The following is a 21,742-nucleotide window of genomic DNA, read 5'->3' on the forward strand; positions in this document are numbered from 1 at the left end:
CTCGTGCCTCCTCGCCGAACATGCGAATCTGGTGGTTCTTGTCGAAGGTGATCGCTGTTGGGTACACCCACGAGCCCGTCGGTGACGGAATGATCTTCGGCCGCTTTGTTGCCGTGTCTATGTAGCAGATGCAGCTGTTTGTAGTGCCGAGGTCAATGCCGATCATGCGCCCCCTCTTCCGCTTCTCCCGAGTGTCCTCCTTGACGACGTAGTAGCGGCTGCGCGTGTCCTCCTCGAGCTTTCGGCGCCTCTCTGCTTCCATCTTGATTGCGTTCTGGTAGCTCACCGTCTTCCCCGGGCGGCTCGGCAAGCCGGACGACGACCCGACCGCGCCTTGGAGACCGGGCATCCCCATCCCTGGCGGCATTCCTGGCATGCCGCTCATACTCGGGTAGCCTATTTGCAGCAGCGCGGTGCTGCGACGAAGGGCATGGCGGCGCATGACGCGCTCTGCGTTTTGTCTGTCTCCCCCCTCCCCTCTTCGACCGCTTCTTCACCCAACAGCGGCGTGCACGACAGGTTGAGGGAAGGGATGTGCGAATGCTTCTCGGGGCGTGAGCCACAGCCGACGTGCCGTGACGAGGGCAACAAAATGGGTGCGCACGAAGAAATTGCAAGCGCCAACGGTAGCGACTGCCGTGTGGCGAAGGGCCGGGGTGGATAGGAGGCGCTATGGTGAGCTGGGATGGGCGTGTGACGATGCTGTCGGTAGGATGGCAGCGGGTGATGCGCTCGCTGCTGACAGGAAGGCACGGAGATGGGGGGGGTGAGGAGACACCACAATACGGGCCTGAGCATGAAAGGTACACCTGCACACGCGTCACAACTGGAGGGAGGTAGTAGGGAGGCAGCGAGAAAGAGTTTGAGGTCTTCGCCTGAAGCTTAACAAAGGTGCTTGTGCGTGCCCTGTGCTGGCGCTCCAAATGGGGAGGAGGGGGGCAGCTGGTTGACGAGAGGATGGGGTATTGAGTGGAGCGGCGTATGGCAGGGGGGAGAAGGTATCGATATCGAAGAGCGCTAAGCCACAGCACCCAGAGAACACCTTCCCCTACACTCTTCGCGCGCCCCACCTCAGCCTTCTTGTCACCTCGCACACTCTCTTTCTCGTTTCTCTGTTCTGAGCGGCGAATCACCAACACATCCGCGAAGACGGACCGGCGCTGGATCGTCTAGCTCAGCTGAGCCGCGTCTGCGACATCCCCTTCTGAAAGGAGGAGGAGGCGGCGCAGACGCCCTTCCCACACCTATCTAGGAAAGGGTGAGGGATCGTTGGCCGATTGCAGACGCGCGAGCTGCCTGAATGCGCACACGCGCACGCGCACGCGCGTTCGCTCCAAGGTTCGCTGCTTCCAAAGTCCTATGCTGGCGTGCAGTCACTTGTTAGCCGGTGTCCGTGCGTGTGTGCATGCTGTGCGCAGCATCGCCGCGTCCATGGCCTAGTCCTTTGCTGTAGATGCGGAGTCGAAGGGGGGCTCGCCATGAGCGCCAGTGCAGTAGAAAAAGGGGCGGACGTCACGTGCACCATGCAACCCTCTCACCCTCAAGACAGCAACATCTGAGACCCCTCACCATCGCCTTGCCTTTCCTCTCTTTAATCCGATTCACTGTGGGTGAGTCGGTCTAGGTGCTTCTTCAGCCGCGTCTTGTGGCTCGGCTCGACGTTCGAGTGCTGCACGATCGTCGGCAGCAAGGTCGACTCCGTCAGCGGCAGCAGAAACAGAAGGCGGCCTTTACCCATCTCCTCCAGCAAAAACTCCACGAGCCGAACTGCGAGGCGGATAAAACCGACGTCGAGGAGACAACGCAGCACGCGGGGAACGCCCGACTCGTAAAAGTTGAAAGCGCTGTAAGTCGGCGGCGACAGTGGATGAGCGCTGTCGTCCTTGGCGCCGTCGCGGTTGACGTGGCTGCGAGACGCAGCAGCAGTTGCGTCCGTGGCGAACTCGGTGGCTACGGCGCCAGTGGCGGTCGTCCGGTAGAGCTCAAGCAGCGCGTACCGCTCCTGCCAGGCACGATGGCGGTCCAGCACACCACGCTCCTCCTCGTGAACACGCCACCCGAAGAAGCGAAGCAGTACCACATAGCTGTAGTAAATGCGATCCATCAACCCAGGCTCTCGGACGATGGCGAGATCACTCTCCAGCAGCGGGCGACGCCGCAGAAGCTCGTACAACTCGGAGGCGGAGCATGCACTCTCGAGAGGGGTGAATGCCCCTTCCTCGGCCACGGAGCAGCCTTGCACCGCGTCTGGGCTGGGCTGGGCATTTTCACCAGCGTCTGCCTCGTCACCCCATCTGCAGCAAGGGAACAGCAACGGTAATAATAGGTGCCAGTGAAGGCGCATACACTCAAGCCCGTCTCGAGACGCCAGCTGCTCTGCGTAACGTTCATCGGCCACATCGCCAAGCGTGCTCACGGCTGCTGGTGGGAGGAGCATCCCGTGAAGACCGACGATCGAAAGCCGCGAGACGTTAGGCTGCAGTGAAGGGCTGCCAGAAAGCACCTCGGGCAGGGTCGTGGCTTCCTGGGCAGAGACAGTCCTGTCGCCGTTGCTGCGACTGGTGCTTGAGATGACGTCATCGAAGATGGGGTCCGTCAGCTGAGTGAGGCTCCACATTCCACGGTAGAAGCGAACGCTTGGGTGGATCCCAGCAACGTCCACTTGGCGCTGGCTGCGCTCCGTGCCCCCGTCCTCTGCCCCATCGGCAGCCAAAGGCTCACCGCTGTGCTGCGGATGCTGCTTTACCTCCATGACTTGGCCAGTGCCGTGTAGTCGACGCAGCGCAAGAGACGGTTTCTGCAGGCGTAGGCGGCGGGCGTGAAAAGAGCGAGAAGTGGAAAAGAAGAGGGGAGGGAGGCGGTAGGAGAGGCACTGAAACAGAGGAGGGGCGCGGGCTCCAGTAACAGCTGCACGTAAGCGGCAGACATCATGCTTGTGTCTGCCTGCAGTTTCGTGCGGGCGCAAGGAGCTGGTGAGAGGCAGACAGATAGAGAGATGGGAAAGGGGTGAGGGAATCGACGTCAGAGGAGAGGCGCTCGTCGCCCAGGCGCACACCAGCTCAAACTGACACAAGCCAAGCAATCCCATTGTAGCGCACCTCCAGTGATGGATGTATCGGCCGTAGTCAGAGCGTCCCTGACTTGCGTGCGTCTACCGTCGTGCTCTCCGTGAGCAAAGAACATGAAAGATTCGTACTGTCGAGGTTTAACAGATTAAGCAGTGACGGATGCACACCTATGCGCAGAAGGGTGCAGGTGTGCGTGGGCGAGCGTGTGGAGATGCGGTCACACTCAGGACCGAGGCCTCTAAGGCCGGAGGTACGAAGGAAAAAGGGGCCGGATGAGCCCTCGAGTGCGGGAGGGCGTGTCGTGGGGAGGCGATGGGTAGTCGGCTTCGCCGAGAGCACAGTGGGGGAGGGGGGACCGAGGCGGTGAGCCAGATGCGCCTGTGTCGGCCAGCTCTCCCTTTCTTTTCAGTCCTCCTGGCGCCGATGCGGGTGCAGTTGAGGCAGTCGGATGACTGGCCGCGCTACTGGTGCGCCACGATAGCGCCCCCGGAAGAGCTCTGTGTCGCTGTATGGAGAGGGGAGAGTGTGCAGTTGCTGTGGCCTGCCGTCCAGTGCCGCACCCGTTTTCCACTGGAAACCGAACTGGACAATATCCTTGAGAAGACGGCGCTCCTCGTAGCTGCGCACGTCGTGGATGGTGCCGACGAGCTTCTCGTTCACAAAGAGGAGCGGCAGATCCGGCGTGCCGGCCTTGGCGACGAGTTGCTCGCGCAACGATACGGCGTGCATGTGGTGATCCAGCTCGACGACCTTGAGACGAGTGGCATACCAGGATACGTAGTGGCGCATGTGGCCCGTCTCAATGACTCGAGATCCGACTGTGAAGACGATCGCCCAATAGCGCTTCAGGTACTCATCGAGGTTGTTCGACAGGAAGGGCCGAAAGCGGGTATCGGCGCCGCGGAAGCCGTGTGGGCTCATCTCAGCAGTGGTAGCGGCAGTGGAGCGGCGACCGCGTCTGCGTAGGCTGGTGCGCACGAGGCGTGCTGCCGAAACGTCCACTTTCCGCCAGTAGGTGAACAAGCCCGCGCAGATGCGCGAGTGCAGCGCGGCCCACTCCGCCTCGTTAACGGTGGTCACTCCCCTCACTTCTTTTTGCTTTGCGGTAGCGTACGGCTGACCAACTGTTCGCCTGAGTGAGCTTCGCTGCTGGCATCGACCCAAACATGTTCCAACATGAAAGCGCGCACCCACCCACACACACACACACACAAACAGGTGCCAACGCAAGGCGTCGAGGAAGAGAGAGGAGGAGGAGGAGGGGAACGAAGATGGTGCGGAGAGAGGGAGTGCGTGTGGGTGTGCGGCGAGGGAGGGAAAGAGGGAGGGGTCACGGGTGTAGCGCACGCGCACATGCGCATCGGTGTGCACTGGCCAAGAAAAGCACCGTAGAAAACAACAAGCGTAGCGCAGACGGAGCCGCTATTGTCATGTTGAGAGCGGCCCTCAACGACGGTGCGAGAAGGCCGGATGAGAAAGAGGAGATGCACAAAAAAAAAGCTGCTGAAGTTTGTCTGGACGCGCGCCCCCTAGAGAGACGTGAGATAAAAACCCAAGGGGGAGAAGATGCCGACTCCTTCGAGGGGAGCAGCTGTGACAGCACGGCCCTGTTCTCGCTCACCTCCTTCCCTCCCTTCCCCCCCTTACACACACACAGACACAAACAGACAGACAGACACACATAGTTATACACACGGAGAGGAGGAGATCTCGAGAGGAAGAGAAGCGCATTGGTGCCAAAAAAAGCTTCGTCGCACCCCATCCGCCTCGTTGTCTAGCCCTCACCCCTATGCTGTCACAGAGACTTCACGGCGTGCGTGCACGCATGGGCGCACTCATGGAGACGCAAGCGGACGCCAAAATGTAGGCGCTCTTCTTGATCGTCCCTCCCTTTACAGTAGCCTCTCCCTCGGCTTCGGCAAGCAGCCCTTCGTGATGGCGGACATAGTGTGAAGGTCGCGCTTGTCGAGGCCCATCTCCAACGCTAGCTGGCGCGTGCGCAGGGGGATAAACTGATTGTCTGTGCTGACCTCGCGCATCATAGGTCCACAGGAGATCCGGTGGGCCTCCCAATGCCGCCACTCCACCGGCTTGCCGCAGTCAAGGCAGAGAACAACTTGGTGCTTCTCCCTGTGCGGCCCGAGCAGCTCGAGGGGCACGGTCTGGTTGCAATCGCTGCACCAGCGTACCGAGCGCACGCACGTCGTCCAATGCTCGAAGAATGATGCCGTCGCCACGAACTGCTTGCAGTTGCGACACCACTGCTCCTGCGCGGTGCTGACCGTCTTTTTGCTGATCTTGTGGTAGTAAATGCGGGTCGGCTCGTGCACCATACCCTCTAAGCTCGCGAAGTCGGACGTGTTTCGAATCGTGAAGTCAGAGAAGCTGCGCTGATGCGCGAGTAGGTTGCCGAGATCGTTCGTGTCCGCCATACGGCGACCGTTCAAATTGACAAAGAAGGTGTGGGGAAAGGCAATGATGTTCATCGGGCACACACGCTTCCGCGGGAAGACGGGGAACTGCTGCAGCTCGTATCGAATCTCAGGGTAGAAGGGGTGGTAGCACACCACACGCATGCGGGGCACGTCAACGGTACGGTGCTCACGAGGGAAGTGAATAGACAAGAAGTGCGGCCGCACCTGCATCACCTCACCCACCGCGCCGCCAGGCACCCCGAAGTGCTCTTGGCCATCGAAGAGGAGGTGCACCCGACAACCGACGTCGACGCTGAGGGCGTCGACCAGTCCTAGCGATGCCGCCGAGGAAGAGTGCATTAGCATGTTCACGAGAAAGTTGCCCACCTCTGTCCGCTTGAACTGGCGGTAGCGCAGCGGCATCTCCTTCACGGCGGGCTGGCGAGGAAAGCGTTGCATCATCCGGGTGGCGACGAACGAGTTGGATAGCATGTCCTCATTCAGCATTGCCAGCTCAGAGGGGGAGTACGAAGCCGGCGCTCGGTCCACCACAGGGTCGTCCACCTCCAAGTCGCCCTCTTTTCCAGCTTCCAGCTCCTCTTCCGGAGAGGCGGCGGCCGCCTCGTCCTCAAAGCGCGTCCACTGGGCGGTGCTGAAGGCATTCTCATCCTGAGCATTGCCCTCGTCGTCGCCGCTTGCGGCTGTGGCGGCGCCCTTATCGACCTCCATCGTGGAGCTCGACCAGGAGAAGAGCCGCGACTCCGGTTTGTCTTTCATGGACAGCTCCTCGAGCTCCTTCATGTGAGGCAGCGTTAGGGCGCCATCAAACGCCAACTCGGTGAGGCGCCGCAGTTCCGCCTCTTTCTGCACGTGAGACTTGCGCAGCAGCGTCTGCTGAGGAAATAGAGTTTCCCACTGCTCCAGCTGGAAGAGGTATCCGCCAGTGTCGCTGGTGGGGTGGACGGGCAGCCGCCAAAAATCTGCCGCGGCATAGACGCGCAGTCCACCAAACGGTGCGCTCGGCTGCCCACGTAACCGTCGCGCAACCGCGTCCATCGAGAGCAGCACCGTTGGCTGCACGCGCTCGAGCGCGTCGAGGATGAGCACATCCACGTTGCACAAGCTTGGTAGGCTGCTTGCAAAGGTAGACTCGACGAGGCGCACGTGTCGTTCTAAAGTACCTTCCAGCTGCTCCTGTGAGGGCAGCTCGTCGCGGCTGACACGCATCCCGATGAAGAAGTTGATGAGAAGCCCGTCCAGCCGCGCCGCGCGCTGGTTGTCTGCAGAGACGAAGGCGACCCGCTGCCCCTTCTTTTCGCACTGCAGGCCAATTGCCTTTAGCAGGTTCAGTTTGCCGGTGCCGTGGTGGCCACAGAAGAGCACGTTGCACCCGGCACGTCGTGCCTCCCTCGCCCTCAGTTGCGTCGATGCGGCGCCAACGTGGTGCAGACGGCGAAAGTCACCGGCAAAGCCGGCCGTGTCCACCTCACGGACGAGGTGAGCGAAGAAGCGGGAGAGGCTTCGCTGAAGCATAGCTCGTGTGTGCAGAGAGACACATACACACACACACAAAGAGCAAGCGACTGAGCGAGCACAGTTTCACACGTTAACGTGTGCCGGCGGACGCAGCAGGAGCAGGAGGGAAGGGAAGAGAGGGGGGGCAAAGCGCAAGAGAGAGGGTGTAAGGGAAGGGCGAAGGAGACCGCCTAGCGTACTCGCCCCTCGACTAGGTGTCTGCCCTCTCAACGAAGAACGGGATATCAGGGCAGAGAGCGAGAGAGCTGTCCGTGAAGATGGTGAGAGAAGTTGAGATAAGTGATGCGGTGAACATCAAGAAAGAGACAGAGAGAGAGAGCAACCCCACGAGCACACACACACACGCAAAGAGAGAACAAAAGAGGGCGGTGAAGGTGAAGGAAAAACGCAGTCATCAAGGGCGAAAAAAAAGAAATCAACGGCGCCCCTCTCCCTTCTGTGATGCGCGTTCGGAGTTTCTATCTGTGATAAGAGGGAGGGAGGGGCGGGGCGCTCTTGCAGCGGTAAAGGCAATGGCAATGCTGTGGGGTGACACGCATGAAGGTGGTTTGTCTGTCTGTCTCTTCCTGTGTGTGTGTGTGTGTCACGACGCTGAGAGAGTCCCTCGACTTACAAGCAGCAGCGCCGCGTCTACCCTCAAGCTGGTGCCTTTCGTAGCGGGGGCAGCAGCAACCACAGACGCGCAGGTGAGTAGGGCAAATGTACCTCGACGCTGCGTGCCGCTCTCCAGTCGGTCTTGCCCACCTAAGTGACCTCACCCGCCGTCCGCTTGGAGCGCAGAGCGAGGGGGACGGAGAGAGTGGGGAACGCCGATGAGAAGCGGGTGGATGGGCGATTACTCTGTCGGGCGCGAGTGTGTTGAAGAGTGAAGAGGTCTATCCGTGGCGTTTCAGGAGTGATGTACGTGAGAGGGGGTAGAGCGGTGTCATTGTCATGCGCGAGAAAGGCGGAAACGCAGGCTCTGCTGTCATCGCTCCTCACCGTCCCGCGCGCCATAGGCTGAAGCGCGCACGCGCGTGTATTCCTTCTTGAGGGAGGGCGAGCAATAAGGGGCGACGTTCTCCTCCCCACACTTCCTCGTCATCGCCCTAGAGCTCCTGATGCCCGCGCGAGTCTGACGCCCTCGGCGCAGCTATAAGTCTGATTTTATGGGCGCAACGTTTAGGAAGTACAGGGACATGCATTCACGTATTCCAGGTTGAGCTCTGCCGCCGAAGAGGCAGCCACACGACATCCATCTTGGCATCTACGGAATAGCGAGCATGTGCACCATGAGACGAGCTTCTCACTCGTCCTTGTTTCTCTTCGCCCATGTGAGGCAGACAATCAGGGGGGGCATTGACAAGGCGATATGCCGCCGGGGAGCGGCACACACACACACATACACACAAACACACATACGCGCGCTCGACGAAAGTCTGTGGCTTATGTGCAGGTGTGTCGGGTAACACCCGGCTACCTTTGTCGTTGGCGTGCAACACGGAAACAGAGAGGCAAGAGGACAGCGTTAAGGTCCATCGTTGCACATCTCGCAGCGCACCTACCGCAAGGGATGCGGCATGCACGCGAGCTTCACGCCTTCTGCACGTAACGGTCCGCTCTCCAGATGCGTGCGTCTTTCCCTTCCTCCACCTTGACGGTTTCCTGGCAGACAGCACGCACGCATGTGCCTCCATACGCAGAGGCACACCGATGGAGTGACGCGGTGGGGTGAGGTGAAAGAGCGCGCCACTCACGACTTGATGAGGTGCTCCCGCTGCGGCAGCTCCACCTCCTCCTCATCGTCGAACACCGCCATGTGCTTGCGCTTTCGGAACCAGTACACAATCTTTAACTTCTGCAGCTCTGGTGTGTAGGGGTCCGGGTTGCAGAAGCCAACCAGCGAGCTCTTCGTGCCGGCTGGAAGCGTCAGCGCCGAGTCGCGCACCAGGTTCTGTACGGCAATGGTCACGTCGATAGACAGCGGTATGGGGTCACTTTGGGTTGGGCCTTGCTGCGCCTCAGTCTCCTTTGTGGCCCTCAGCGGCGCAGTGGCGACATGGCGGCGCCTCAGGCAGCCCTGGGCAAGGCGCCTCGCAAAACGTGACGGCCACCACTCAGACAATGAGGTCGTCGCCGTCGGTGCCGCCAACGACGTGATCTCGGCGAACTGCGGCTCCAGCACGCCGTAGCGCGCGTTGATTATGACCAGACCGCCTTTCCGCTCCTCCTTGGCGCGACCCATCAGTACCAGGCTCTCGAGCGCGAGCTGCTCCATGCGTGCCTTCTCCCGCGCCACGTCCATCTCGGCAATGTGCAGTTGGCGCTGCTCGGTATAATACCGAATCGCCTTGGCGCGGGCGTAGGGGCGGTAGAGCATTGACCCAATGCGGTACAGCGCCAGTGGCGCAGACAGCCACATGAGCCCGTGGCTCACTTTAGGGGATATACAGACGATGACGGGGACGGTGATGCGGTGGCGCCCGCGGGCGTACAGGATAGATATCTGGTTCACGACGGCGAGCTGTGTGTTTTGTACGAGGAAGGGGGGTGGCGCGATGGGGCTGACGGCATAAGGGAGGACCGCTGCGAAAGCGAGGCCGTACCGCTGCGTCTTCGAGGGGATGTACCACGCCTCAAATCCAAAGGTCGACTGTCTGGCGAGCGGTGAGAAATTCACCGAATACTGAATCTGCCCATACGTGGGCGGGTGCTTCGGGTCCTTTGTGTCCACGCCAAGCACAACCTTCTTGCCGGTGAAGGCGGTGACGTACATGTTGTGGAACGCCATGTGGGTGATGAGACCCTGCTGCACATCCTCCGTGAAGTTGTTGAAGCTGCACCGAAAGTAGCCGTGATCGGTGAGCGACATGGCCAGCACGTTCTCGAGCTCTGCCGTCGCCGACATTTTGCGCGCGAGGCTGAGCTCCAGCTTCTGCAGTAGCGCCATGCTCGACAGCAATGTGAGCTTCGCCCTGAGAGTCCACAATGGATTCAGGGCCCGCGCCTGCATGACGCACCACTTAAGCCCCTGCACAGCCATGCGCAGCGACGTTTCGTACGTGCGTACATCATCAGGGCAGTACTTCACCGTGGTGGTGAGACTTGTGGTAGCCTTCTGCATCCGTGCGGTGCCGTCGGTGCGGAAGGTGAGGGAGAGTCGAGGTGTTATCGAATGCTGGAAAGAGCTGCGCAGTGTCATGGACTTGGGCACGACGGCCAGCATGATCGCTTGCGACAAGGAGAGGCGGTGCCCAGGCAGTGTCGCTCGGGGCATAGCACCACCTCTGCCGCCTGGGGGAGACGAGGCAGTTGCCTCCCCGGCGGCCAGCCCCAGCATACGCTGCCGGAGTTGTCGCTGCACCTCCTGGTTTGGGATTAGAACAATGTGACGCTGGCCATCGATGACGACCTCCTTGGCTGTGAGGCGGGCCTCCACCGCGGCAGCCGAGGCGGGAGGCGCGCCTTCCTTACCCTCGCTGGCCGCTGCGCTGCTGACTGGGTGCGCCTTGCTCTGCAGCGGTGCTGCTGTAGGAGTGGGAGCGGGTGGAGCCGCGGCGGCAGTTTCGCTATCAGGGTAGGAGGAGGTGTCCAGCGCGGCCGTCGGCAGCACCGCCGTCTGCTTCCCGTGACGCGGTGGCGGGGCTAGCTGAGGCTGCTCAGAAGATACTTCGGCGCCATGAGAGCTGTGACTGCCTCTCTCTGCGCCTGAGTCCCCATCTTCGCCATCCATGCTGCTTCGACCAGTAGCCTCGACCGGACTTGGGAAACTGAACAAGTGGGCCGTGGAGAAGTTCATCGTTGCCTGCGATGTTGCTGAAAGCAGCTGTGCGGTTCGCAGCAGCTGCGACTCCCTCTCGAGGGACAGGACGTAGCTCACTATGTCTTCGCGCCGGTAAAGCCCAGCAGGGACGAGGGCCAATCTCTGAATTCCAGTGTCGCCACCCGCGTCATACGCCGCGCGCTGCCGCTCGTCGGAGAGCACAATGTAGGCGTCCTGCAGCTCCTGGAAGCGCTCGTTCATCAAGTTCTGCACCATGTCCCCTTGACTGGCGTGCTTGTCCGTATGATAGCGCTGACTGAGGAACAGAAAGGCGCGGCGTATCTCCTGCTGTGTCGCCTTGCGTGAAACACCAAGGCGGGCGTAGTATCCCGATGGATCTCTCGTCGAAGCGCGGCGGTCGTCTACGCCGCTGCCGTCTGGCACCTCGTCGTCGCGCAGCAGCTTGGCTGCGCGGATCGTGTCCTCATCTTCCATGTTTGTGGACTGCCCCTCCCCTTTTTTGCAGTGATGGCGCCCTCGCGAAAAGAAAACAGCAACAAAGACGCAAAGTGGATGCGACGCCGGCTGAGCAGGAGCGGGGTCGAGGCGGTCCGGTGCAGCGAGCCCCGCACGAATGCACCGACAGCGTACGTAGCGGGTGTGGAGTGTGAGAGAGGGGGGAGGGGAATGCAGTGCTACAGATGAGATGCACGGCTCCAGGTGTGCAGAAAGAAGAGAGCCGAAGCAACGGGTTGATCGCGGTGTCGGCGCGCCAGGTGCGTGCGCGTGCATGTGCGGTCAAGGCGAGAAAGTTTACCAAAGGCGCACCGCCGCCGCCGCTGCCCCAAGAAGGGTGAGGGAAGCATGAAATAAGCATCAGAAAGCCGGCCTGATTCAGTGAGAAATGTCCAGCTTCCGGAGCGCGAGCAGCTGCCGGCAGGCGCATGCGCCATCGCCGAACCCCATTTTTGTTTCCTGTTGAGCGCCTCCGCCCTCTGCCATCAGAGAAGAGAAGATGCGCGAGTTCAGCGCCACGCCACACCCACCCGATAGGGGAAGGGGGAGGCCCACACCGCGTGCGGCGAAGCAGCCGCACAAGGCGCGCATTCGAGCACCACCACCCCTCCCTTCAGTCACCCGAGCACGGACCTACCCCTCCCTCCACCGTCTCATGCTCTACCCACCCACCCACCCGCCTCGCAGGCCGCGCCGACGCAACGCCGGTGCTCGGTGCTGCTGTCGCTACCAGAGGCGGCTCGGCATCTGGCAGGGCGCAGTGGGCGCTGCCTGGCGTCCCCGCACAGAGAGTGAGGCGCTGGGCACCTGAGATGCCGCGTGTTCAGATGTGATCCCCGTTCTCCTCCTCTCCCCTGAGCCACGTCATCAGGCAAAATGGGGAAGCAGTCTAAATAGCAGAGGGAAAAGGCGGCACGATCTCTGGAAGATAGATGATGAGGGCGGCTTAGGTGATCAATCAGCTACGCGCGCCACACGCTGGCACCTCTCCATGCGCGAGTACGCGGTTGTTTTGCCCCAGAACGCAATGGGGGTAAGGGGCGATCGACTTCGCACCCCTACATGCTGTTGGGGTCTGTAGAGAGGGGAGGGGGTGAAGGGAAGCAAGGGCATGAAGTCGACAGGGAAAGGGAGGTGCGCCCGGGATAGCAACGACATCGAAGAGGAGAGGGCGACACGCAATGACCATGAGAGGGCGGGCAGTACACTAGAACGAAATGAAGGAAAAGGGAGAGTGGGATGTGTAGATGCTGCGTGGCAGGTGTTCAACTCAAGCAGCCGCCTTCGCTCCCTACCGCCCTCCGCCATCCTCCACACTCCGCAACGAGCGGGGCGCGTCTTTGGCATCCCACATCGCACGTGCAGAGTCCCATGGGCGCAAACGCGCACCCTGACGGCACTGCACCGCCTCTTCGATTTGCAACTTGCGCAGGCACGCGTGTATACATGAACAGCGCCCAGCAGCCTACGCCCGAGTCGTACAAGCGAGTAGGGTACGCAGAACATAAAAGGGTGCAAAAGAATTGGCATGAGCCACAGCAGCTGACGTTGAAGCAGGGGGGAAGCACCGGGCTGTGGGCTGCCTTGTCGCCTCTGCATGTGCTCGAGACTGGATAGGAGAGAGCGCGCGCGTGTGTGTAGGGTCCGCGTGCATGCCCCATGGGCAAAGCGGCAGCCGAAATGGGGGGAGCATAGCTGCAGTTCCCACTGGGGAAGAGGAAAGGAGAGGTGGGAGAGAGGTGAGAGACGCACACACACGCACACGCACAGAACGGGAAGAAGGGCGGCGAAGAAGGCACTGTCAGCTACCCGCCAGCTCCTCCTCTCCGCGCCTCAGTCACTGGAAGAGACGGCGCCTGGCGCACGATCCGTAATGGCGCCCAGTGGGCTGTAGCGGGACGCCCACCGGCTCGTGGAGCCCCACTCGCGCGCGTTCGAGCTTCTCGGCATTCGCCCCCACACACCGGGCTCACCATACGCCAAGTTCGGCACCGTCAGCTGTACCAGCACACGGTACCACACATCAAACTTCTTTCGAATCTCCGTTGCGAGGCTGATGCAGCGATCTTGCGTACTGATGTTTATGCGGTAGAAGACGCGCGTCGGCACCTCCAGCTCGAGGCAATCTGGTGCGACGCTCCTGATGGCGGACAGCTTCACCTCCGAGTTGAGGCCAAAGCTCTTCTTCGGCGAAGAAGACCACATGAGAGTGCCGCGCTGCACGTTCAGCCAGACATAGCGCTGGTGCACGTGATTGGTGCGCGCCCACTTATAAAACCAATCGCCAGCCTGCAGCTTCTCGAGAGTCGCACGCAGCAGCACTTCCATTTCGGCCCGCTCCTCGAGCGTTGATGGGTGTGCCGCATCGACAAGGCGCCGCATCATGAAATCGCCTTGGCTTGCGCGGCTGACCTCGTGGCCGTAATCGCGCGTGGTCACCGCCTGTGGGTAGACGTCGAACCCAGGCGGCGGTCGGTACTGCGGGTTCGCCGTGAACCCTGCAAAGCTCTGGCTGCGAAAAGGGTTCCGCTGAGTGTACGCCGTCTGAGCGACATAGCCTTCTTCGCGTGTCGCACTCTGGCAGCGCCGGCTGCGCAGCTCCTTCGGGGCGTCCAGCTGCGCGTCTGTCTTGCCGGGCGCGGGTGCACTGGGAAGAGCGCTGCCCGCCGCTGCTCTGCCCGAACTTGCCACCTCCATGGCGGATCGGCGTAATGCCGGTGATTGGGTGGCCAAAAGAGGCGCTTGCGCCTGCCGCTCATGAAACAGCGCAGAAGGGAGGCTGCTGGGCATCGTGGCGCTGCAAGGCGTGTTGCTGTTCGGGTGATGCGTGGCGTTCTCGGAACGGTCACCGCGCCCTTCGTGACCGTCCCGATTGCGGATGGGGCTGCGAGGTGGAAGTGATCCAGTGGCTGGGTAGCTGGTGCTAATCGTCGCCGGGCCTGTGCCCGTGAGCGCAGAGGGCCCAGGGGCACGCGACGTGGGCACCCGCTGCGGGTGCCCGCCCACGCCTCGCTGCGCGTGCGGTGGCTGTGCCACACTCGCGGAGCCCTCCCTCGAAACGGTTGGTACGAGGGGCGACGTCGCCCATGCTGCTGGTGGCTGCTCGCTGTGCCAGTGCTCGCGCGCAACCTGCTGGCCCTTTATGGGCGACACAAAAGACGCAGAGTTACCCTCCGACGGCGCCAACGCGGGCGGTGGCCGCTGTGTTCTGTTAAGTTGCCTCGACGCGTCATCGAACGGTGGCGAGGAGGCGGCTGTGGCGCTACTGTTAGAGCCGTGAGTGGGCCGCCGCAACACACTTGAGGGGGGCGTCGTCGTGAAGGATGCGTTCTCGCACGCCCTTTTAACTGGGGTCGGTCGGTTCGCCAAGGTGCTCGATCGAGCCGCGAGAAGCAGCTGCGGTGCTGGCAAGGGCGCGCCGCGACGCCGCAACGGCTGCGGTCGCTCCACAGCACCAGCCTCCCGCGGCCCAGAGTCGTGGGCACCGAAGGTATGCGGCGTCGCATAGGGAGGGGACTTGCTGGAAACGTCATGGTGGCGTACAGAGTGAGTCATCTCGAAGCCGGTGAAAGCGCAACGCGATGACAGTGACGGCCTCTCATGCAGATCGCGACCTCTTCTCCGTTGTGATGCTCTCAAAGAGAGGCAGAGGGCACTGCGCGCGTGTGCCGTGCCAGTATAAGAAAGGGGAGGGCAGGGAGTTGGGAGTTGGGGGGCATAAGCGGTGGGAAACGTTCGAGTGATTGTGCTGCTTCGGGCAGCTGCTCGCGAGCAAGGTGGCCCCGGGCCTCGTAAATCCTGGGACTGAAAGAGGAAGGGAGGCAGTGGCAACTCAACGAAGGTCGACTGTTAGCTTGCGTCTTCGTGCACCGAGAGAGAGAGAGAGCGAGCAGTGCGCTGGTCGCTCCTCCGTCACGCTTTCCAAGGGCGATTACGGAGACGTCTGCGCTGGCGTGTGCGCGTACGTGCGTGTGCGCGCGAAGTCTTTCTCGTGGCGCAATGAGTGCAGTAGAGACAAGAGAGAAAAAAAAGGAGCAGAGACGCAACGGATGAGGGCGACCTCGCGCGCAGGATGACGACAGTAGAGGGGCGGCGGGGCGGCAGCGTCTTTGCAGACACACCCAGAAGGTCAAGGGCCCAACGGAGAACCACACCATTCACTCCCCCAACCTCTTCCCACCTCCTCACTCCGTCCCTCCCTCTGCGCCCGTGTTCTACCCCCCCCCCCAAGCAGAGGGTGAGCAGTCTTGAGAGCAGCCGAACGAAGAAAAACAGAGACCAAGCAGAACTGCAGTGTACCGCACGCCGGCGTGCAAGCCGCATGCGACGCCGCAAATTGCAAGCGTCGCGTAAACGGAACAGAAGTGCAGAAACACATGCGGAAAAGGGGCGAGAAATGCCAACGACGTCACTGAGACATCGACCGCACGAATGCATGTTCGCGCAGCACTCGATCTTCGCGAGTGAGCTCACGTGTCCACTGCTGCCACACGCACGGTGCCCGCAGCTCATCACCACATCTGCCGAGGCACAGCACCTCAAAGGTGCGCACCGCTGCCGACGAAAGGCAAGCCTTTTCGGTTGGATTGCGTCCCTCGAGCCTGTTGGGCTTCGCTGTGGCCGTGTAGTCTGGGCGCGCTGTCGCCGACGCAGGACCGCGAGAGGCAGACGACGAGGTGCATGCGAGTCGACGCATCGCCTCCACCGGCGTGGCCGTGAGCTGGGCAGCACAGTGGTCTACCTGCACCGCTGGCACGAACACGCAACAGAGGTACTTCGCCAAATCCTGCACGAGCCGCTGCAGCTGCTCCATGCAGCGCAGGATCACTCGAAAGCTGACAAGAGCGTCGAGTCGGGCCGCAACACTATCAGGTCCTTCTCGATCGCCGAGCGTGCCGCGGCCACTTTGATGGGCGGCGGCGCTGGAGGTCTTCACCAGAGCAGCCCAGCATCTCCGCCACAGGACAGCGTTTGCGAAGTGCACCACATTTGGGGAGGTGCAGAGCAGCTCGGGCGACAACAAGAGGGAGGCGAGGAGCGCGTGCGACTCGTCGGCGGCTTCCTCTCGTGACAATGAGCCGCAGGATGTGCGGCAAGCGTGATGCTCCTTCGATGCCGAGACCAGGCCAAGGTCGAGCAGCAGCTCCTCTAAACGCCATACAGCATCGGAGCATGCGAGCCCGCATGACTGTGGCTGCTGGCAGAGAGAGTGGGGCGCCGCCGGCGACCAAGAAGGGCCGCCACCGTAGAGGCTCGTGCGGTCAGCGTAGGAAAGGGGGCGAGAGGGCCGTGCGACAGCGCCTTCTGCCAAACCGCGACGCAGTTCACCCCACAAGTGCGCTGTGAGGCGGGCCGTCCACTGCTCAGGGCGCCTGGCCTTGACCAAGCTCATCACAATAGCATTAGTAGCGTGATGTCCTGCGGTCTTTGGATCGTTTAACTGAGCCTTGGCGTAGCTCGCCTGGCCAGGCGCCACCATCGCACAGGCGACCGCGAGCACCTCGGCAGCGAGACGATCCGACGCAAGCGTAGCCTTCTCCGCCACAAGCCGTAAAAGTGGCTGATAGGCGTCGCTGTGCCACACAAAGCGTGGCGTGATGCCAGGCCCCGAGACAGCAGTGCGGTACGCAGATGTTGCGTAGTCCACGGCATGCGCGCCGTTTGCAGTCTTCGCGCCTTCTTCCACGAGTTCCTCGCTAAGCGGCACGAGCCTTCTGACCCTTCGGCGCTGGATATCGCAGAGCGCTAGCCCTGCCAGCTGCTGTCGCGATTGGCTTGCTAGCGCGGCACGGCTCTCGCGCTGCCACTGACCCTCCACCACTTCCAACAGAACCAGGCGCAGCGCGTAGCGATGGCTCCACTCGAGAATGCTCCAACGCAGGATCCACTGGTCGTGGTCTGAGTCGTCGCAGTAGCCGTCTCCCCTGTTCACCTCCGCCGCGGCTTCGCGCGGTGCAACAAGAGTACCCCAATCCATCTCATTCGGTGAAGCCGCAGACGTGTCCGCTACGCCGATGCCGCCGGCGCGACAGAGCCGTTGGGGCATCAGTGGCTGTATCGCAGACGCGCGGCCGCTACGGCGATCGTGCTGAGGGTCGACGAAACGAGGGGGCTTCGCTCCAGCAGCTACTGTCGCTGCAGCATCAGCCCCGTGCTCCCACAGAAACAGGATCGTGGCGACGTCAACGCTTCCCTGCTTGCTCCCCCTCACCGCCAGCCCATCTACGGTCAGCACCCACCACGGCATTCTTGTAGCGCTCGAACGCGACCCTACCAGCTCATCGACAGAGATGCATGAGACGTGAGAGCCGTCGGCACCACCAGCGGGGCGGTAGGTCTGCACGGTGCAGGCGCACCAATGTGTATGCACCCCCGCCGCTTCGCACCACTCTACATAACGGGAAACTATCGACAGCTGAAAGGCGGCCAGCTCCTCCGCCGCAGGCGTCAGCATAGCAGAGCGTGTGAGTGCCAAGAAGCGTTCGTCGATGCGAGGTCGCTCGGCAGCCACGCTGTCGCCGTGAAGAGTGGGCAGGGCAGGGGCTGCCGAGCCCTCGGGCCTGCTGCGGCAGAGCACACGAAGAGCGATATGCGAGAGAATCGCTGGGAGGCACACGGGGAGCCAACTGCGCTCTCGGCGCGACAATGAAGTCCGCTGGAGCAGCACTGGGCGCTGCTCCGCTAATTTCATGCCGGTCATCTCCACGTGAGTGCCGGAAAGATCGTGCAGTCGCTTGAGCCACTCCTCGCACATGGAGCAGAAACAACGCTCGGCGGCGGCGGCCATGTCGGTGAGCTGCTCACGCAACTCGTCCTCCCAGGAGCTCTGGTGCATCCGGGGTTGCTTCCGAGACAGCTGTGGATAGGCGAAGCGCGTGGAGGGGGGCGCGCTGCCTTCCGCAGTTAGTGGCACCTCCGTCGCAGAGGCGCATCGAGGCGGACGCGACACAGCAGAGAAAGCATACCAGAACGCACACAGATCCAGTGGGTCGCGATCGTGCCGCATGTCCGTGGTCGCCGCCCAAGCCTCGGTGAGGCGTGAGCACAACAGGCGCTGTATCGACCGGCACACTCTGTCACAGTTGCCGTCATCGATCTCAGACAAAGCGAAACATGGCACTACCGTCGCCGCGGTCTCGAGGGCTGCGCCATCGCTGCTGTCTTCCTGGTCAGCCCTTTCCTCTCCGGTCCTTGCCGGCGTCCTCTCAGCTCCAGCGGCGGATGCCAGCTCCTGCATCCACGCTGCGTGGAGCGGCAGCGGCCAGTCCATCGTCCACGTGCGCCAGCACTTGAGAAGTGTACAGAGGAACTCAGCGGAGGGGTCGGGCCACGCAGGAGGCGCTCGAGCGGACGACTGAGGCGCGGCGCCGGCGTATCCATGAGCGCCACGATTTTTGGTCATCACTGCACCCACGACTTTACAGGGCACCACCCCAGGTGCCGATACCGCGGTGCAGGCCATCGCATGGATCAGCCCACAATGTAGCAGCTGCTGCTCGTGGAGACGAACAAACGCCTGGTTCTCGTACATTGCATCTACTGCGGAGGGGATGCGCTGCACGCAATGAAGTCTGCGGTCCTCGGCGGCGACGCCTTCAAGTACGGCCTCGATGTGGTGGTCGCTGTTTCTTGCTCCATCAACCGAGCAGCAGCGAACAAGGTTCACTAGGCACGCCAATTTACACCAGGTGCTCTCCTCAACGAAGATAGCCTTGGCTGCACCTGACGAGCCAGGGGCGATGGTGAGGGCTGAGCTTGGGAGCACTGGTCTGAGAGAGGCAACGGCACGCAGCAAGCGCAGGATCACCTTCAGCTCACAAGTGGGCGGCATCCACCTCCGCTCCTGCTGCTGGCACTCAAGCGCGCCATCCTGCGTCAGGCTGCTGCACCTGAGCTGCTCGTCGAGTGTGCCTTCCGCCAACTTCAACACCGCTGCAGCGGTCGCCAAAGGCGTCGCCGCGGCCGCCCACTGGAGGGCAAGGCGATAACCAACATCCGCCATTGCACGGACGATGCGGCTGCCGGTGCACGCGTTGGTCGGGCGCGGCCGAAGCGGTGGCGCGGCGGATTTGCTCTCGCCATACGCAGTACCAGCTGCCGTTCGGTCACCGCCAACGTCTGGCGCGGCGCCTGGACTACCCGCCATGAACTCTAACGCCGCAGCAGATAGGCGGGCGAAGTCTTCACCGAGGAGCCACAAGCCACGCCGCAGCTCCGCTGTCCACGCGGTAGGCCGCACAGCTGGCGCGTTCCCCTTGGGATCAGCGAGTGAGTGCCACGGGGCGTCAGCATCGCTCTCGTCACGTAGGACAGGGACGCTGTCGAGAAGCCACTCCAGCATGCCCAAGCACGGCCAAAGCGTCTCTGGAGGGGGCAGCGGCGGAGGACGCTTAGAGCACCTCCGCATCCACGGGGACTCACAAGGCGCGGCGTACGGCACCAGGGCTCCATGTAGTTTGAAGACAACGTCGACGAGCGAGTTGGCCGCGAAGGCGCGAATGGCGATGGAAGGGATGGTTGGGGTGGCGCGGCATACGACCGTGGACCACCACCAGCACCGTTGGCCCAGAGAACGCACTGTTTCCCAGCGCAGCGGCTGGAGCGGCGCCGCTGCTGCTGGGCAGTATGGGCGGGCGTCCGCTCGAGTCGCAAGCCGCTCGCAGCCGTTCGCTTGTGACTGGGCGAAGTAGAGATACCGAACAACTGGGTACACCAAGGCGATCAGACAACAGGCGTGCCATCGCTCGCGGCTCTCTCGATTATGGTGGTGCGTGACGGAGCTACCGACCACGGCACTGTGCTCACTGTCTGTACAGTCCCAGTGCCATTGCTGCGCTGTGAACGACATCATCACACTCGCTCCCCTTAGCAAGGAGGAGCTATTACAGTCGTCGCCTGCCCCGCTGCCGTGTGAGCGCTGAGAGAGAGGGCCGGCTCGTGTCGTGTGCCAGCCGTCCAGGCTACACAGAGAGTCGGTAACGTGTCCCTTTTCCCCAAGTCTGAGGCGCATGTGCACCACCACGCACCGGCTCATTACTCGGCCAAGCGGTGCCAGTGTCATCATGAGTGCCGCGTCACAAATTTCCGCAGCTGGTGAGTCGTTGCCGTGACTCACGTTTTCTGTGGCCACAGAGCGACCCGCTAACCAACACGGCAGCCCCGGCACCAACATCCGCTCCATGACGGCAAGGCACAGCAACGGATCCATGCAGCTTGCGTTGCCGCTGATGATGCGCACAAGATGATCGACAACGCCGCTATGGTAGGTATTCGCTGGTACAAGATGAAACAGTGCATCGAGCGCGTCGTTCGGGCATAGCGGCGCCACAGGAAGGCGATCCTCTAGTAGCGCGTAAACAGTCTTCAACGTCTTATGATGCCGGTCACCGGTGCAGCTGTAGCACAGCGAAGCAAAGCTCGGCTGGCGCCGCGACACTGACGGAGCGAGACTACTGCTGCTGGCGGTGGCCATCCGCCAGTACGGCCTCATCAGCCAAGGTCTCGAGTATGCAGGGAGCACAGGCCCACTATACCCTCGGAGGAGGCAGGCGGCAATGGCGCCCGATTCCAGTCTCTGTCAGTGTGATGCGTTTCGAAGGAGAACACCCCCTGCCGATGCAGCGCACTGGCGTGTCACACCACCGCCGGGCCGAGCAACGGCGAACTACCGCTCACGTGTTCGATCCGGTACTTCGCTGCGTCTTTTTTTTCTCCGTTCGGCTCCTGCAGAGTGTACGCAGAAGCAAGGGCTGCCTTCTGCTTGTGGAACAAAAGCACGCAGCGATGGGGACTGCGTCGTCGCGCCATCCCACCAGACAGACACCGCTCACGCACGCTGGCTCCACCGCAGAGGCAGCCTCTCTTTCGGCAGCGACGAGGCTAGCGAAGAACCGGTGGCGAGGCACCCCTTTTCATATGAGCCCCTTCGCACCTGCGCCAGCAGTCGAAGATAGGCACGCGTACACAATTCTCTGCGCGTCAATGCAGACACTGTCGAGGCGGCAAAAAACACTCTGGGGATGGATGCACTTATGTCCTCGCCTACGCGTTTGTGTGTGTGTGTGTGTCTGTCTGTTGGGTGAAGATGAGTGGCGCGCCTCCCTCGTAGACGAAAGAGGGGCAGGGAAAGAGAAGAGGGAGGGGGGAGGCAGAATCACAAATGAAGGGCAGTGCCGCCGTGCTGGGACGAAGGAGCACACAAAGGGAAGACAAGCCGATCGAAAAAAAGGACGCTGAACACTTCAGATACGCAAGGAAGGCGGCTCGTGGCCACTACGTGTCGCGCGCGCATGCACCTACACATGTGCGCCACCAGGGAGCCCCTCTTCCCTGTTGGCGGGGGGGGGTCAGCACTCCCGCGCCGTCGCTAGAGGATTCGCTGTGCAACCGCACAAGCAACTACACATACTTGTCTGCTCAGAGGTGCATCTCTCTCCTCCCTCCCCCCTCACCACCACCGAAGTGCA

General features: G+C 61.9%; 7 protein-coding genes across 7 annotated transcripts in view; all 7 read right to left on the bottom strand.

Moving 5' to 3' along the window:
• LSCM1_04096 (uncharacterized protein) overlaps nucleotides 1-442 on the bottom strand; it is a gene marked incomplete at both ends in the record, with an annotated part of 2,835 nt that extends 2,393 nt beyond the window's left edge. The window contains one exon of the mRNA XM_067321620.1: nucleotides 1-442. This exon is cut by the window's left edge and continues 2,393 nt beyond it. Within this exon, the coding sequence (XP_067177851.1) occupies nucleotides 1-442 (442 nt within the window).
• A 1,149-nt stretch (nucleotides 443-1,591) lies between these two features.
• On the bottom strand, nucleotides 1,592-2,752 carry LSCM1_04097 (uncharacterized protein; the record flags this gene model as incomplete). Its single annotated transcript, XM_067321621.1, has 1 exon — nucleotides 1,592-2,752. One exon carries the CDS (start codon nucleotides 2,750-2,752, stop codon nucleotides 1,592-1,594), a length of 1,161 nt encoding a protein of 386 aa, XP_067177852.1.
• A 721-nt stretch (nucleotides 2,753-3,473) lies between these two features.
• LSCM1_04098 (uncharacterized protein) lies at nucleotides 3,474-3,989 on the bottom strand (the record flags this gene model as incomplete). Its single annotated transcript, XM_067321622.1, has 1 exon — nucleotides 3,474-3,989. The coding sequence occupies one exon, from the start codon at nucleotides 3,987-3,989 to the stop codon at nucleotides 3,474-3,476; it is 516 nt and encodes a 171-aa protein (XP_067177853.1).
• A 971-nt stretch (nucleotides 3,990-4,960) lies between these two features.
• LSCM1_04099 (uncharacterized protein) lies at nucleotides 4,961-7,015 on the bottom strand (the record flags this gene model as incomplete). Its single annotated transcript, XM_067321623.1, has 1 exon — nucleotides 4,961-7,015. One exon carries the CDS (start codon nucleotides 7,013-7,015, stop codon nucleotides 4,961-4,963), a length of 2,055 nt encoding a protein of 684 aa, XP_067177854.1.
• Nucleotides 7,016-8,750: 1,735 nt separating this feature from the next.
• Nucleotides 8,751-11,255, bottom strand: LSCM1_04100 (uncharacterized protein; the record flags this gene model as incomplete). Its single annotated transcript, XM_067321624.1, has 1 exon — nucleotides 8,751-11,255. The coding sequence occupies one exon, from the start codon at nucleotides 11,253-11,255 to the stop codon at nucleotides 8,751-8,753; it is 2,505 nt and encodes an 834-aa protein (XP_067177855.1).
• Nucleotides 11,256-13,109: 1,854 nt separating this feature from the next.
• Nucleotides 13,110-14,831, bottom strand: LSCM1_04101 (uncharacterized protein; the record flags this gene model as incomplete). Its single annotated transcript, XM_067321625.1, has 1 exon — nucleotides 13,110-14,831. The coding sequence occupies one exon, from the start codon at nucleotides 14,829-14,831 to the stop codon at nucleotides 13,110-13,112; it is 1,722 nt and encodes a 573-aa protein (XP_067177856.1).
• Nucleotides 14,832-15,684: 853 nt separating this feature from the next.
• LSCM1_04102 (uncharacterized protein) lies at nucleotides 15,685-20,766 on the bottom strand (the record flags this gene model as incomplete). Its single annotated transcript, XM_067321626.1, has 1 exon — nucleotides 15,685-20,766. One exon carries the CDS (start codon nucleotides 20,764-20,766, stop codon nucleotides 15,685-15,687), a length of 5,082 nt encoding a protein of 1,693 aa, XP_067177857.1.
• Between the last annotated feature and the right edge of the window lie 976 nt (nucleotides 20,767-21,742).

Source organism: Leishmania martiniquensis, chromosome 26 (genome assembly GCF_017916325.1).
Source record: "Leishmania martiniquensis isolate LSCM1 chromosome 26, whole genome shotgun sequence".
Lineage (NCBI taxonomy): Eukaryota > Euglenozoa > Kinetoplastea > Trypanosomatida > Trypanosomatidae > Leishmania > Leishmania martiniquensis.